This window comes from Hyla sarda, chromosome 1 (assembly GCF_029499605.1).
Source record: "Hyla sarda isolate aHylSar1 chromosome 1, aHylSar1.hap1, whole genome shotgun sequence".
NCBI lineage: Eukaryota > Metazoa > Chordata > Amphibia > Anura > Hylidae > Hyla > Hyla sarda.
The window spans coordinates 125,176,866-125,194,569 of NC_079189.1; the positions used below are offsets into that span (position 1 = coordinate 125,176,866).

The window sequence follows — 17,704 nt, forward strand, 5'->3', positions numbered from 1 at the left end:
TCACAAGCGTTAAAAGGAAAAAAAGACCCCCAAAATTTGTAACGCTATTTCTCTTGAGTACAGAACTACCCCATATGTGGGCGTAAAATGCTCTGCTGGCTCACAACATGGCTCAGGAGTGAGAGTGCACCATGTACATCAGCGGTTCTGACATAAACGCAAAAAAATAAATACCGATATGTGACCCCATTTTGGAAACTTGACCCCTCATGTAATGTAATAAGGGGTACATTGGGCATTTATGCCCCACAGGTGTCTGGCAGATTTTTGGAACAGTGGTACTTGAAAATGAAAAATTTAAATTTTCATTTGCACAGCGCACTGTTCCAAAGATCTGTCAAATGCCAGTGGGGTGTAAATACTCACTGCACCCCTTATTAAATTCTGTGAAGGGTGTAGTTTCCAAAATAGGGTTACATGTGGGGGGGTCCACTGCTCTGGCACCACGGGGGGCTTTGTAAACGCACATGGCCCCTGACTTCCATTCCAAACATTTTTTTTCCTAAAAGCTCAATGGCGCTCCTTCTCTTCTGAGCATTGTAGTGCGCCAGCACACATGGGGTATTTCCATATTCAGAAGAGATGGGGTTTCAAATTTTGTGGGGCATTTTGTCCCTTTACCCCTTGTAAAAAAAAATTAATTTGAGGGAAAACTAGCATTTTAGTGAGAAAAAAAAAATCATTTACACATCCAACTTTCACGAAAAGTCGTCAGACACCTGTGGGGTGTTAAGGCTCACTGGACCCCTTGTTACGTGCCTTGAGGGATGTAGTTTCCAAAATAGTATGCCATGTGTGTTTTTTTTTTTTTTTTTTTTTTTTTTTGCTGTCCTGGAACCATAGTGGCTTCCTAAATGGGACATGCACCCCAAAAACCATTTCAGCAAATTTTGCTTTTCAAAAGCTAAATGTGACTCCTTCTCTTCTGAGCATTGTAGTGCGCCCACAGTGCACTTGATGTCCACACTTGGGGTGTTTCCATACTCAGAAGAGATGGGGATACAAATTTTGGGGGTCATTTTGTCCTATTATCCCTTGTAAAAATTAAAAATTTGAGGGAAAACTAGCATTTTAGTGGGAAAAAAAATCATTTTTACGTCCAACTTTAACGAAAAGTCGTGAAACACCAGTGGGGTGTTAAGGCTCACTGGACCCCTTGTTACGTGCCTTGAGGGGTGTAGTTTCCAAAATAGGATGCCATGTGTTTTTTTTTTTTTTTTTTTTGCTGTTCTGGCACCATAGGGGCTTCCGAAATCTGACATGCCCCCCAAAAACCATTTCAGAAAAACTCACTCTCCAAAATCCCACTGTCGCTCCTTCCCTTTTGAGCCCTCTACTGCGCCCGACGAACACATATGAGGTATTTTCTTACTCGAGAGAAATTGGGTTACACATTTTAGGAAGATTTCTCTCCTTTTACCCCTTGTAAAAATTCAATAACTGGGTCTAAAAGAACATGCCAGTGTAAAAAATGAAGATTTTGAATTTTCTCCTTCAACTTGCGCGAATTCCTGCCCTTCCCCTTGCCCTTCTAATCCACTTCAAAACAGAACTGGTCCCTGAAAAATTTAGATTTTGAAAATTTTATGAAAAATTGGAAAATTGCTGCTATACTTTGAAGCCCCCTGATGTCTTCCAAAAGTAAAAACATGTCAACTTTATGATGGAAACATAAAGTAGACATATTGTATATGTGAATCAATGTATAAATTATTTGGGATATTCATTTTCCTTATAAGCAGAGAGCTTCAAAGTAAAAAAAAAATGCAAAATTTTCATCAAATTTTGGAATTTTTCACCAAGAAATGATGCAAGTATCGACAAAATTTTACCACTAACATAAATTAGAATATGTCACGAAAAAACTATCTCGGAATCAGAATGAAAGGTAAAAGCATCCAAGAGTTATTAATGTTTAAAGTGACAGTGGTCAGATGTGCAAAAAATGGCCGTGTCCTACAGTGAAAATTGGCTGGGTCCTTAAGGGGTTAATATATAAGGGGCTGCTGCCACTAAATTCTCTCTCTTAGTTCCGGACTAACTCAATTATCTTCAAATCAGTAGCACAGTGGCTAGCAAACCAAAGCTCATTGTATTCAGAAGTCCCAGCAAATCTGTGAGGAACCTGAACTACGGTCCTCTATACAAAGACTGTTTTGTTAACTGCAGTTGCATAAAATATGAAGTAAAGTTTATTCCGGTTTCCTCAAGTATCTGCTGTGGACATTCAGTTATTTCTCCCTACCGTTTCTGGGACTGTTGGTAGTAGGACCATTTATCTAAGGAAACCGCATCCTGGTGTCACGACAATATAGGGTTAATGCCAACATACCCTACACTATTACCTGCACCACCTAGTCACCACAATTTTTCTTCTCTCACACAGTTTTAGAAGTTTGGGCTTATATATGAGTATGTGTATAGATTAGGGGAGAAGTAGCAAAAACATCTCCTACTCTTTCTGTATGTATATATCTACCATTGACCGTCTTGCACCTGACCTGTGGCTGCATGATCCTTCTTGCATTCTCATCTTTAGGGCACGTTCCCACTTGGTGTATATGCAGCGTATTTCACGCTGCGCAAAATCTGCAGAAGCAGCGGGAAATACGCAGCATATCCCTCGCTCACCATTCACACAGGGATTTCCGGCAGCAGCCCTATGTGTGTAGTGAGTTTTGGAGGCAGAGCCCTGCGTCACAGTCACGCCGACACACAGCCCCACCTCCAAAACTCACTGCACACATAGGGCTGCCGCTGGAAATCCCTGTATGTGCGTAGTGAGTTTTGGAGGCGGGGCTGTGTGTCGGCGTGACTGTGACGCATGGCTCTGCCTCCAAAACTCACTACACACATAGGGTTGCCGCCGGAAATCCCTGTGTGAATGGTGAGCGAGGGATATGCCGCGTATTTCCTGCTGCTTCTGTAGATTTTGCGCAGCATTAAATACGCTGTTTATACGCTGAAATACGCTGTGTCACTTTGCCCCATAGTAGTGGTCTTGTCTGCATGTACCACTAGTCAGGTGTCACAGGAAATTGTTTGGGACATGCAGCCTGAGACCTGGGGCCCAGTAGCCCCTTGCTGTCTGCATAGCAGTCTCCTTGGTTGTTTGGGTTGTCTTAGCCAGTATAAATTGAAGCAGTCAGTGCGCTTGTACCTGCTTGTTGTTAGTTGTTGCTTTTATGACAGCCGGATTGCTTTAATAGCTGCAATTCAGTCAGTATCATGTTTGCACAAGTTTGGTCTTTGAAGATTCCCTGGTATGTGGAATGTGATTGGAGCTGTAACAAACAGACTCAAATGTTTTATAACAAAGAGGAATGTTCACTGTGCTGCAGTTCTACTGCATGTGTAATCCAGACCCCTGTCCACCCTGCAATCGCTAAAATGGTTTGTTGTAAGTGAATACCTTGCAAATAGTTTAGTATTTATCTGCTTAGGCTGTGCGCTTTATAATTATTGCATGTGCACCTATGTTTTTTTATGTATTTTTAAGGATGTTGAATGCTGGTACAGGGTGGAGGTGAGGTGAGGTACTATGATCATCTAGACCACCTGTTGATGAATCCGGTTTATTGATGATGAGTTTTCCTAGACTTTAAGGGTGCGTTCACACGCTAGTAGCTAGCAGCGAGTTTCCCACTGCGGGAAACCCACTGCGAGTTACGCTACCATTAATTTAAATGGGTCTGCGGACAGTCCGCAAATCTGACACTATTGCGGACTGTCTGTGAACCCATTCAAATCAATGGTAGTGTAACTTGCAGCAAGTTTCCCGCTAGTAATAGCGTGTGAACGCACCCTAATACAGTCTTCTTAATCGGAAGGCACTAACTTTTAAGGCAAGTTGAAACAGTACTGCTAGTTTTTTCAATTACCCACTTGGGCAGTCGCCAAATCTTCTATGACTCACCATAGACACAGTGACAATCTCTCTTGAAAAGCAGCAGAAACACTACACACAGTCTTTATAACTCCATTAAATAGCCGAACATTCTGGCTTCATAAAACTCACCTCAAATCATGAAAAAAGTGAATTATCTTAATAAATGACAAAGAAAAAAAAATGGAATCACTTAATGGTATACTTTAAAATGATGTCATCACCTTATAATATTCATCGCCAAAGCAAATACGGTTAGCAGTCTAACAAAGTAAATGAGCTTGTACCGTATATACTCGAGTATAAGCCGACCCGAATATAAGCCGAGGCCCCTAATTTCACCCCAAAATCCCAGGAAAAGTTATTGACTCGAGTATAAGCCTAGGGTGGGAAATACATCATCCCCCCTGTCATCATCCAGACCCCCGTCATTAACACCCTCATCATCACCCTATTATCATCCCCCCTTCATCATCACCGCCTGTCATCATCCCCTTGTCATCATCCCACACACCCCCTCATCATCCCCTTGTCATCATCCCACACCCCCCTTCATCATCCCCTTGTCATCATCCCACACCCCCCTTCATCATCCCAAACCCCCTCTTCATCATCCCCTTGTCATCATCCCACCCCCCCTTCATCATCACCTCCCCCCTTCATCATCCCCTTGTCATCATCCCACACCCCCCCTTCATCATCCCCTTGTCATCATCCCCACCCCCTTCATCATCCCACACAAACCCCTTCATCATCCCCCTGTCATCATCGCACCCCCCCCCCTTCATCATCCCCTTGTCATAACCCCACACCCCCCTTCATCATCCCCTTGTCATCATCCCACACCCCCTCTTCATCATCCCCTTGTCATCATCACCGTTTGTCAATATCTGATACAGTGGTCTTCAACCTGCGGACCTCCAGATGTTTGAAAACTACAACTCCCAGCAAGCCGGGACAGCCATCGGCAGTCCGGGCTTGCTGGGAGTTGTAGTTTTGAAACCTCTGGTGGTCCGCAGGTTTAAGACCACTGCGGCCTTCGACATCATCCAGCCCCCCCCCCCCCCCCTCTTCTCACCCCCTTTAGTTCTGTACTCACCTCCGGCGGGACGTTAGGGTGCGCTGGTCCGTTGCTGCAGGACTGTCCAGTGGGGAGGTCGTCCGGTGGGATAGTGGTTCCGGGCTGCCATCTTCACCGGGGGGCCTCTTCTCCACGCTTCGGGCCCGGAATAAAGGTGTTGCCTTGACGACGACGCAGAGGGACGTTGGTAATGAACGTCCCTCTGCATCGCGTCAAGGCAACGTGACTATTCCGGGGCAGGGCCCGAAGTGCGGAGAAGAGGCCCCCCGGTGAAGATGGCAGCCTGGAACCACTATCCCACCGGACGACCTCCCCACCGGACAGTCCTGCAGCACCGGACCAGCGCACCCTAACGTCCCGCCGAGCGGAGGTGAGTACAGAACTAAAGGGGGTGAGAGGGGGGGGCTGGATGATGTCGAAGGCCGCAGTGGTCTTCAACCTGCGGACCTCCAGAGGTTTCAAAACTACAACTCCCAGCAAGCCTGGACAGCCGAGGGCGGAGAGTTCACTCGAGTATAAGCCGAGGGGGGTGTTTTCAGCATGAAAAATCGGTAGTATACGGTAGTTATAATGGAAAGTGATTTTAGAACTTAAAGGGGTACTCCGTCCCTGAGACATCTTCACCACTGGAGTCCCACCCCTGGGGACCCCCGTAATCTTGTATTCGCCACCCGCCTGTTTGAGCTGCACGCCGCAGTGCCAGCTCACAAACAGCCGGGTGGTGACCACGTGGCCGGAGTATCGTGACGTCACACGACTCCGTCCCCGTGTGACGTCACCCCCCGCTATGCAACTCTATGGGAGGGGTGACGTTACACGGGGGCGGAGTCGTGATGTCACGATACTTCGGACCCATGGTCGCCACCCGGCTGTTTGTGAGCTGGCACTGTGGCGTGCAGCTAAACAGGTGGGTGGCGAATACAAGATTGTGGGGGTCCCCAGCGGTGGGACCCCAGTGGTGAGACATCTTATCCCCTATCCTTTGGGGCCGGAGTACCCCTTTAACATGCTGTGGGCTTGGCTTACTGAATGTGAAGCTGAATGTAATATGAGAATCATCAGTTGTGTCAATGAAAAGTATGCTGTTTGTAAAGTTTTGTGCACATATAAACAAAATTGCAAGGTTATAAAAGAAAGGTATAAGGGTAGACCAAGGAAGATGAAAGCATAAGGGTGGACCAAGGAAGATGAAAGCATAAGGGTAGACCAAGGAAGATAAAAGCCTAAGGGTAGACCAAGGAAGATATCAGGATAAACAAACTAAGAGTAGTATACCTTGAAAATTAAAAACAGAATAAACAGTGGTCAGTGTTTGCGATAGAAAGGTAAGAAATCAGCTAAGGGAGATGGGACTTGCATATACTGTACTGTGAAAAATTTAAAGCCAAGACTAACACCTAAACATGTGAAAACAAGGTTACAGTGGGCTAAAGAGCAGTAGTGATGGAGTATGGATGACTGGATAAAAGTGATATTCAGTGATGAATCACTTATCTAGATTGGTCAAGAAAATGATGTAGAAAGGTTTGTCTAGTGCCACCCTAATGAAATATACAAAGGTGACTAAAGAGTCAAATGTCCTCTCTCATAAATTATCATATGATAATTCATAGTTACACCATAGGTTTAATGGCCCTTTGCAGGATCACTCTTTATGAGCCAGAGCAAAGAGCTGCTAAAAAAAACCCAGCTCTCATTGTGAAGTAGCCAGCCTGCTCATATATATATTATTTATTACATTCTGACTTTCTTCAATATAAGCCAATCACCAGGGGGTTCTAAATCCATCTCAGCTGATCACTAGGTCAGCTTTAATATTTAACAGGGTGATTATCTTCATGGTCTGAACTGCTCCTTACCGGTGCCACAATGAGCTGATCCTTTGGACATCAAGGAGAGAATTTATCATTGTTGGTGTAGATGAATGATTTTTGTGCACCTTTATTTTGTGTGGTGCTAATGTATACATGCACCAAATGTTTGAAATGGTTACAAGGCATTTGATAATTTTTGCTCAGGTACACGTTTCCTAAAATTTAGGATATTTTCATGGGTTGTGGCGTGTTGTGGCTTAAAAAAACCCTCAACACTAGAAGGACATATTACTATTGCAGTGACTGAATAATATCATCACACTGTTATGACATAAAAACTGCTATACACAGACCAATACCACCACTATACAAGGGAAAAATAATACTGCCGCCTGGATGATACCACAATACTGATACCATACTACACTGCACACACACACCAATATATCCTCATACAGTGACCATATACTGGGGATCCCAGCTGTACAGAGGAGTTGCAGACCATAATAGAGGCTTCATTGGACTTACATTCAGTGACTCACAAGTGGTGTTTTCTTGGAGTCATTTTTCCAGCAGCCCCCCCCCCCCCCCCTCGTCTTATGTAGGTAATCTCCCCACACACATTATGTAGATGACCACAGTATGTAGATAATGCCTGCACCCCCATAAAGTAGAAGCCCCCAGTAGTAAACCCCCCCCCCCCCTGAATTAGATAGATATCACCAGTAGGTGTAGGTAGGTAGTTTCTCCCCCATGGAGCGGTGCAGGATTTATCCTACAGGCTGCACACAAAGTAATTACCGAATCAATTAGGCCTGCAGCAGAGGCCCTGCACCGTTGAACAGTACAGTAGAAGTCTGGATAGGATAGGAGTCCATGATCATGTATATACCTTTCTTAACATGATAAGCTACTGGCACCATGGGCTGGCTCTGCCTATAGGCAAAATAGGCAGCTGCCTAGAATGCCCCCTTGATGGGGGGTGCCGCTCTGCCCGCCGCAGGAAAGTTAGATAACAAGCATCCGAACCACTCGCTCAGTCAGAAGCACCACCACCCCACATCAACTCGGCCCCAGTAGTAAAGGGATTACATGAGGAGGAGGTCCCCAGTAGTAAGCTAATTACATGAGGAGAGGGCTTGTTACAGTGTGTCACCCCAGTAGTAAGATAATTACATGAGGAGAGGGCTTGTTACAGTGTGTCACCCCAGTAGTAAGCTAATTACATGAGGAGAGGGCTTGTTACAGTGTGTCACCCCAGTAGTAAGATAATTACATGAGGAGAGGGCTTGTTACAGTTTGTCACCCCAGTAGTAAGAAGATTACATGGGGAGGAGGTTTGTTACATTGTGTCACCCCAGTAGTAAGGTGTGTGTCAAAGGGCGGACAAATGTGCAGAGTCAAAGGGCTGCAAAATTAGCTTTTGCTGAGGGTGGCAAAAATCTATGCACCAGCCCTGCTGCCACCCCTAAGAATTTTGCACCTAGGGCAACTACGCTGTTGCGCAACTACGCTGTTGCACAACATCTACTCTCAGCATGGCATGCTGGGAGTTGTTGTTTTGCAACAGTGGAGGTATCTTGGTTAGAAAACACTGGACTAGACAGTTTAACATACACAGTCACTGGCAAGTACACTTTGGCTTTTTCCCAGTATGGTCAGTGCTTTCTCCAAATGTTTTTAGTTTGTTCTGGATTTATAGTTGTCCCTAAAAGGAGAACTGCCATTGCCGTTTTTGAGCCAAAACCAGAAGTGGATGCAGTAGGAAGAAGCATAAGTCCTTCCTTTTCTATTTTCCGTTCCTTTTGAATCCACTCTCAGTTTTGGCTCGAAAATAACTCCTGTGTGGCAACAGCCTAATAGTAATTGTTTATTTATTTGTGTCTGCTATTGTATTACAAATAAATGTTTCAAACTATGCAACTCCAAGAAACAAGGGTGTGCTAAATAAATCATATTAATGTGAATTATAAATAAGCTGTATGTAATTATAGTACTGAATGTATTGTATCATTGTAGTCATACTGTGATCTTATCAGTAAAAATAAATAACAAGGGAGAGCATAATGTCCATTGGGTAGTGCCATTCAGTAAAAATGGGTTGTCCTGCCCTTAAATATAGTTTTCATTGTAAAGATTAGAAATAAATTAACACATTTGGCACTTACATCCATTAAAAAATGATCCATTCAAGCGTTATGAAATGTACTAGGATGGCACCACGTGGTGCTGATGTATAGCAAGATGCACATCCCATGTTCAGTCCCTTTCCCCATAGCCAGGTGCCAGAGTGGTTCCCAATCTGGGGTACAAGTACCCCCAGGGGTACTTAGCAGTTCTCCAGGGCGTACTTGGAAAAAAAAACAGTAATGGCGGCTGCAGCCACTGGTCACTGCTTATAAAGAAAAAAATAAATAAACCATAGATCTTTGTAGGCTGGTATGAGTGCGCCGAGGAGTGTAGTAGGAGGACAGCAGTAAAGAAGAGCGGGTATCGAGCTGCTGTGGGCAGTTAGTACCATTAGCTTTGATGCTCCATTGCTCTTGCGGACCCGGGACCTACTGCTTATAGCAATAGATTCCCAGACTAAGTGAAGCACCGAATCAAGACAGTATGGGGGCCTAAAACTATATATGGGGGCCTACAGCCATATATGGGGCACAAAAGGGGCCTGACTACTTTATGGGGCACAAAACATGAACTATTACTGTGTGGGGCATGGAGAGTTTGTAAAGTGGTGAGTATTGTACTGGAGAAAGAAGCCTAAAATGTTTGCTTGGCTGGTTTTGTGGGGACATGTCTTGGCCAGGAGATATCTTAATCGGGGTCTAGGCCAGATATTGAAGAAATGGAAAAGTAAAAAACTCTGATCAGAGAAGACATCACCTGTGAATCACAGGACTGGGGACATAGGGAGAAGAGCGGGGGACCTGGTGAGAGGATATGGAGTAAAGTTAAGCTTATAAATTATACTACACTGCTCAAAAAATAAAGGGAACCTTAAAGGGGTATTCCAGGGAAAAAAAAATTTTTTTTATATCAACTGGCTCCAGAAAGTTATACAGATTTGTAAATTACTTCTATTGAAAAATCTGAATCCTTTCAATAGTTATCAGCTACTTAAGTTGAGTTGTTCTTTTCTGTCTGGCAACAGTGCTCTCTGCTGACATCTCTGCTTGTCTCGAGAACTGCACAGAGTAGAAGAGGTTTGCTATGGGGATTTGCTTCTAAACTATGCGGTTCCCGAGACACGTGTCATCAGAGAGCACTTAGACAGAAAAGAACAACTCAACTTCATCAGCTCATAAGTACTGAAAGGATTAAGAATTTTTAATAGAAGTAATTTACAAATCTGTTTAACTTTCTGGAGCAAGTTGATATATAAAAAAAAAGTTTTTTACTGCATAACCCCTTTAAGATAACACATCCTAGAGCTCACTGAATGAACTAATCGTGTGAAATGCATTCGTCTTTACATAGTTGAATGTGCTGACAACAAAATCACACAAAAATTATGAATGGAAATAAAATTTATCAACCCATGGAGGTCTGGATATGGAGTCACACTCAAAATCAAAGTGGAAAACCACACTACAGGCTGATTCAACTTTGATGTAATGTTCTTAAAACAAGACAAAATGAGGCTCAGTAGTGCGTGTGGCCTCCACGTGCCCGTATGACCCCCCTACAATGCCTGGACATGCTCCTGATGAGGTGACATCCTCCCAGACCTGGACTAAAGCATCTGCCATCTCCTGGACAGTCTGTGGTGCAACGTGGTGTTGGTGGATGGAGCGAGACATGATGTCCCAGATGTGCACAATCAGATTCAGGTCTGAGGAACAGGTGGGCCAGTCCATAGCATCGATGCCTTCCTCTTGCAGGAACTGCTGACACACTCCAGCCACATGAGGTATAGCATTGTCTTGCATTAGGAGGAATTCAGGACCAACCGGACCAGCATATGGTCTGACAAGGGGTCTGAGGATCTCATCTCGGTACCTAATGGCAGTCAGGCTACCTCTGGCAAGCACATGGAGGGCTGTGTGGCCCCCCAAAGAAATGCCACCCTACACCATTACTGACCCACCACCAAACCGGTCATGCTGGAGGATGTTGCAGGCAGCAGAACGTTCTCCACGACGACTCCAGACTCTGTCACCTCTGTTACATGTGCTCAGTGTGAACCTGCTTTCATCTGTGAAGAGTACAGGGTGCCATTTGCGAATTTGGCAATCTTGGTGTTCTCTGGCAAATGCTAAACATCCTGCACAGTGTTGGGCTGTAAGCACAACCCCCACTTGTGGACATCTGTCCCTCATACCACCCTCATGGAGTATGTTTCTGACCATTTGAGTGGACACATGCACATTTGTGGCCTGCTGGAGGTCATTTTGCAGGGCTCTGGCAGTGCTCCTTCTGCTCCTCCTTGCACAAAGGGGAAGGTAGCGGTTCTGCTGCTGGAATGTTGCCCTCCTAGGGCCTCCTCCACGTCTCCTGGTAGTGCCTCCATGCTCTGGACACTACGCTGACAGACACAGCAAACCTTCTTGCCACATCTCGCATTGATGTGCCATCCTGGATGAGCTGCACTACCTGAGTCACTTGTGTGGGTTGTAGACTCCATCTCATGCTACCATTAGAGTGAAAGCACCGCCGGCATTCAAATATGTTAAACGTATATAGCTATACGTTTAACATATAAGTCAAAAAGGCACAGTGCAGCTGCTTCTCTCCTCATCGGTCTTGAGTGACACATCTCTTCCTAGTATAGGCCACCATTAACCAGATGTTCCTGGCCACTTTTAAAGATTTGTTGTCTTTGAAACACCCAAGAGTTTCAAAATAACTCATAGTTTACTGTCATTGGTTTGGGCAGCATGAAACAAACAAAAGAATTACAGCAGCACATTGCTAGCGCTAAGATATATGTGTAATATAACACTTTTTTCATTGCAATATTGCTATAGAGAGGTCACCCTATCGTGGTGGGATGGTGCACACTATTTGGCCAAAAGGTAAGCTAAGAGCCTTTATTTTTCTATATAGCAGTATTGCAATTAAAAAGGGTAATATAAGGCTGCTTTCACACTATAAAATGTATCCGTTTTAAAGATCCGTTCAATGTTCTGTTATAAAAAACCTGAAAATCGGCCACTAAACGGCCGTTACAAAATCCCATACGGCCGTTACAAAATCCCATTATAGTCTATGGGATTTTTACATAATCCGTTTTAACCCGTTATAGCCAGTTATTAATAACAGACGTTATTTTATGACGGAAGATATTAACGGGAGACATGGTGCATGCACTTTCTTCTGTTCATTCACCCGTCACAAAATAACGTCTGTTATTAATGACGGGCTATACTGGGTTAAAACGGATAATTTAAAAATCCCATTGACTATAATGGGATTTTGTAACAGACGTTTAACGGATGATTTTCAGGTTTTTTATAATGGAACATTGAACGGATCTTTAAAACTGATAAATTTTATAGTGTGAAAGCAGCCTTAGTGCTAGCAGTGAGCTGCTGTAATTTGTTTGTTTGTACTTGTAGTTCAGCTGCAGCAGCTTGCACCTGTGTACTTGATATATATAATAGTTGTGTAGGATCTGCTGACCTATTTTTCCATTTTACGGCAGCATGAAACAGCTGTTAGGTTCCCCTAAAGCTTGTACAGCTAATGTGCAATCTCTGTGTTCCACCCCTTTTATACGCTTTCCTAAAACTGACTGTACACTGCTGAGGCAGTAACTAGCTTAAACCTTGACAATGACCTTTGAGCCTATTTGTCAATTTCATGATGAGACAGATCGCAGCGAGTGTAACTTCTGACACCTGTTGCGATCTGTCTATTAATGCAGGTACTACAGCTCCCAGCATTGAGCAGAGTGTGCTCCATGTTGGGAGTAGCAGTAGTTGCAGTTAAGGAAAGATCACAGCGGATGTCACTCCTGACACCCGCTGTGATCCTCCTGTATAATGTATAGACGCGGCCGGACACTCTTCTATGGTCCCCTGCACTGATGTATATATACACCTATTCATATTTCCCACAGAGAGTTGTGATTGGCTGGAACCATCTGGCCAATCACAGCTCTCTGCTGGAAATATGAATAGGTGTATATATACGGCAGTGCAGGGGACCATAGAAGAGTGGCCGGCCTCATCTATAAATTATACAGAAGGATCGCAACGGAACCCGGGCGATCTGTCAGTTAGTACAGGACTTACTACTCTCATCATGGAACAGTTTGTTCCATGCTGGGAGTAGTAGTACCACCTAAAAAATAAAGGGAAAAAAAGTGAAAAACACACACGCACTACATTTTTATTACCGGTATTGTCAGCTATATTTTTAGTGCCCTGCCCGCCCACATAAATTGATCCCTGTTTAAAAATTTATAAAAATGTTGTTATAAAATAGATACATTTTGTTAAATATTATTTTTTCCATCATTGCTGTATCTTTTTTATAATTTTTTTTTAATGGTACCCTACAAAATTTTATTAAAAAAAAGGTATCTCCATCACTTTTTTGGATCGGTAAAGTCCAAAAGAGAATTAAAAAAACACCTGAAAAAACGCCAAAGATAAAACCGACATGGCCACAATTTCAGGAAAAAAAACGCCATAGGCTCAACATGCTGCAATTTTTCAAAACCGCCAAGGAGCTTAAAAACACCAAAAAAGAGGGAAAAAACGCCAAAAGGATTTAAAAAAAAAACTCCAAACTGAAAGACGCCAAGTGGAAAAAGAATTTAGCAATTTCTCATAGATTTCCAGCTAACATCTGGCCATGCGGCATAATTTGCGTTTTTCCCCAAAAAAAACAAGTGGAATTCCAGCCTCATGGAGGACAAAAAATGCAGATATTTCAGGGCAAAAGAACCTGCTGCTAAATGTTATTGGGAAGGAATCCTAAGGGCCCGTTCACACGTCGGAATTCAAGAGGAATTTACGCGAGTAATTCCTCTTGAATTATCCGCTCCAAAAGAATTGCCATCTCCTCTGCCATTGACTTCAATGTAATTTCTGCTGTCCTGTTCACACAGCGTAAATTCCGCTAGCGGAATTCCGACGCTGAATTCCGTTCCGCTTGAAGAAAGAGCATGTTCATTCTTCAAGCGGAATCCGCTAGCAGAATTCAATTGAAGTCAATGGGGAAAAATTTTTTACGCCCGAGATCGTTTCCGCACGGAATTCACACGGAATTTGCGAGGAAAAATGTAGACAGCCCATGGAAAAAGGATGACACCCATTCTACACCCCACACCTTTTTTTTACTCTTCAGCCACATCAACTTGTAATTTGTTTGTAGATTTTTTTCGGGACATTTTGGGGCTTATATAACACTTGCAGCTCTAATTTCTGACTAGTACAATCATAAAATGGCCGATTTGGCCCCCTCCCACAAACCCTCCCCTTCCTTCTTCCCCCTTTACGCGCGAAATTAAATTTCGATTTTTCAGACGTAATTTTTTCTGCTCGAATTCCTCTTGAATTCCGACGTGTGAACGCACCCAAAAGGTTCCCATTAGAGATGAGCGAACTTACAGTAAATTGGATTCGTCACGAACTTCTCAGCTCGGCAGTTGATGGCTTTTCCTGCATAAATTAGTTCAGCTTTCAGGTGCTACGGTGGACTGGAAAAGGTGGATACAGTTCTAGGAGACTCTTTCCTAGGAATGTATCCACCTTTTCCAGCCCACCGAAGCACCTGAAGGCTGAACTAATTTACGCAGGAAAAAACCTCAACTGCCGAGCCGAGAAGTTCGTGACGAATCGAATTTACTGTAAGTTCGCTCATCTCTAGTTCCCATAATTGTGATATTGTTGTCTATTGGTCTTAGTTGTAGCTTATAGGCTACTTAGAGTTGTAGCTTATAGTCCTTACATTTATATGTGGGTTTTTTTCGTAGAAAAGAGACATGTTTATTTCTCCTATTGAGCTGCTGGATTTGTGCCAGACTTCTGACATAAAAGGGCATTGCAGCTGCTGAGTTTAGCATTGCGGTCTGCTGGGAAAAAGTGAGCACTCAGGCAAATGACAGGGCTTGCCTCGCCTGGATGGAGGCAAAGTGCGTGAAAAGAGTTCACTAGTTTGGTGCATTTGCTGTATAAGCTGTCTGCTCTCCCTGGTTATCTCTCAACGTCTAAAATTAGTTGTGTAGTTTTTCTTCCCTTATTTTATTTTTTAAACAAAATACTTTACAGTATTATAAGACACATGGATTCCATTTCTTTGTCTCCATGAAATCCAATAGAAAATAAACAACATATTTACCAAGTGTAGTAAAGATCTAAACTCAATTAGCCTTTCTACTTATGGGAACCTGACAAATTAAAGGGGTACTCCAGTGGAAAAAAACTTAATCTCTTATCAACTGGTGCCAAAAAGTTAAACTGATTTGTAAATTACTTCTACAGTGATCCCTCAACTTACAATGGCCTCAATAGTTTCAACATACAATGTTTTTTTCTGGACCATCGTAACTTGAAACCAGTCTCAACATACAATGTACAGACAGTCCAGATCTGTGATATCTGTCACAACTGGAGGAACTGACCAATCAGAATGGGCATTTTACTGGTAAATCGCCTCTATTACTGAAGTGCATGCACTGACTGGGTGTCTGGTAGCGCCCCCTACAGTACAGGGAGGAACTACACTGTGCCAGGGTTAGCTGTTCTTTTGGACTCAAGTAAGGGCGGCTCCATTTGGGACACTGTGTGTACTGTATAGGACCCTGAAGAAGCTCTTGTCCTCTACATAAACCATTGTTTCCCAACCAGGGTGCCTCCAGTTGTTGCAAAACTACAACTCCCAGCATGCCCGGACAGCCAACGGCTGTCCGGGCATGCTGGAAGTTGTAGTTTTGCAACAGCTGAAGGCACCCTGGTTGGGAAACACTGACACAGACAGTGATTTACAGCTCCCAGCAGATCTTTCTTACTTTTATATGTAAGTATTTGCTTTATCTGTATTAGTTATCTACTTATTTTTCTTTAATCCTCACTTTTTCCTATTTTCAGATGACATTTTGGTGGCTTCAGAACCAATTACCAGGTTTCTATAGAGTTATGGTCTCAACATACAATGGTTTCAACATACAATGGCCGTCCTGGAACCGATTTAATATTGTAACTTGAGGGACAGCTGTATATGAAAATCTTAATCCTTCCAGTACTTATCAGCTGCTGTATGCTACAGAGAAAGTTGAGCAGTTATTTTCTGTCTGACCACAGTGCTCTCTGCTGATACCTCTGTCCATGTCAGGAACTGTCCAGAGCAGGAGAGGTTGGCTATGGGGATTTGCTTCTGCTCTGGACAGTTCCTGACATGGACAGAGGTGTCAGCTGAGAGCACTGTGGCCAGACAGAAATGAACTCCCCCTGAAACATACAGCAGCTGATAAGACTTCGGCTGTCTGGGCATACTGGGGGTTGTACTTTTGCAACAGCTGGACGCAACCTGGTTGGGAAACACTGTCATAGGGAAAGGCTAAAAGTCACTGATAAGGATTGCCAACTGGACTCATGAGCTGAGAAGAAGCAGAAATTAATAGATAAAAAATTATCCTAGATCCTTTCTTATAAAACTATATATCCAATCGCTCTGCTTCCCTTGCTTTATAACATGCTGCATGCAGAATGAAAAATATTTTTAATGTGACAGGTTTTCTTTAAAGAGAAACTGACAACTATTTAATCTGCACTAAACCCAATATACTGGGCTATATTGCGGGTGAATAGCTGTAAAAAATAAATAAATAAATAAATAAATAAAGTGCTATTTACATATTTGCGTTAGGTATCTCCTGCATTTTACCTATTAGTAGGTACGTTGTAATTGAGCTCTAGCGCGCAATGGAGGCAGGTAGACGGCTCACCCAGCTCCCCTGCCTCATCAATATTCCGCCCCCAGCCCGCCTGCGTGTTGGGGGGAAGGTTTCAGCGATGAGCGTGTCGCTGTCTAGCTACAGTCTGGTGAAGCGAGGAGCAGAGCGCCCCCAGGCACTCGTCATGGAATGGGCAGAACTCTGGTCATACCTAATGAAAATAGGTATATTATGTTGGGTTTGGTGTGGGTAAAAAAGCTGTCAGTCTCTCTTTAAGTGAAAATGCACTTTACTGCTCTATGTATTCATTTCAGTTTCTGCTTATTCTGCCTATTATGCAATGATGAGTCCAGGGGTCAGTTCTAATCTCTGCTTAGAATGACTAGAGATTTAAAGGTGTACTCAGCTGCTCAGCTGTTCCAAATGCTTGAGACGGGAGCTCGTGACGTCATAGCCCCACCCCATCATGACGTCACACCCCGCCCCCTAAATGCAAGTCTATGGCCATCATGCCCCTCCCATAGACTTGCATTGAGGGGGTGGGGCGTGACGTCATGAGGGGACAGGGCTCCCGGCTCCAGCGTTCGGAACAGTTTGTTCCAAATGCTGAGCAGCAGAGTACCCCTTTAAACACAAATATGAAAAAACAAACAAATAACAAAACTATCAATCTGCTCAGCTCCTCCTTCTCTATAACAGGCAGATTGGGATTCATGTTTAGGTTTTCTTTAAATAATCGCCAGGACACCTAAGCAAGTTTCTCCACATGTAAAACACAGTAAAAAAAAAAACATGTATGTATTTTTAAATTTCCATTTTTATGCACCAGCTTATATTAATATGCATTACTGCAGTAGATTAGCTCATGTTCATTATACACATAGTGTAAAGTAGCAGGGACATAATAAACCATTATAACAGGAAAGCCTTAGGTCCACTCCAAGGAGCCATGTTTCCTGTTCTTATAAGATAAGCTAATAATGTCTCTGACTTTCCTCTGTCACTTCAATGCCACCCTCTGTTTATACTGGAATTAGTATTGACGGGGATGTACAAGGGGTTAAATGGCAGAGATT

The 17,704-nt window shown here is 43.5% G+C and overlaps 1 protein-coding gene across 4 annotated transcripts in view; it reads left to right on the plus strand.

The window, feature by feature from the left end:
- The window catches only part of MFAP3L (microfibril associated protein 3 like), a 52,305-nt gene that overhangs the window by 7,406 nt on the left and 27,195 nt on the right, over positions 1 to 17,704 (plus strand). The window contains exon 1 of one of the 4 annotated variants that reach the window (XM_056560874.1): positions 16,793 to 16,852. The exons of 2 other annotated variants lie outside the window; for them this stretch is intronic. In XM_056560874.1, coding sequence (XP_056416849.1) covers positions 16,818 to 16,852 — 35 coding nt within the window. In that variant the 5' untranslated portion in view covers positions 16,793 to 16,817. Of the gene's footprint in view, positions 1 to 16,792; positions 16,853 to 17,592; positions 17,611 to 17,704 lie in introns of those variants that run through there. One more of the 4 variants, XM_056560878.1, reaches the window with a different exon arrangement.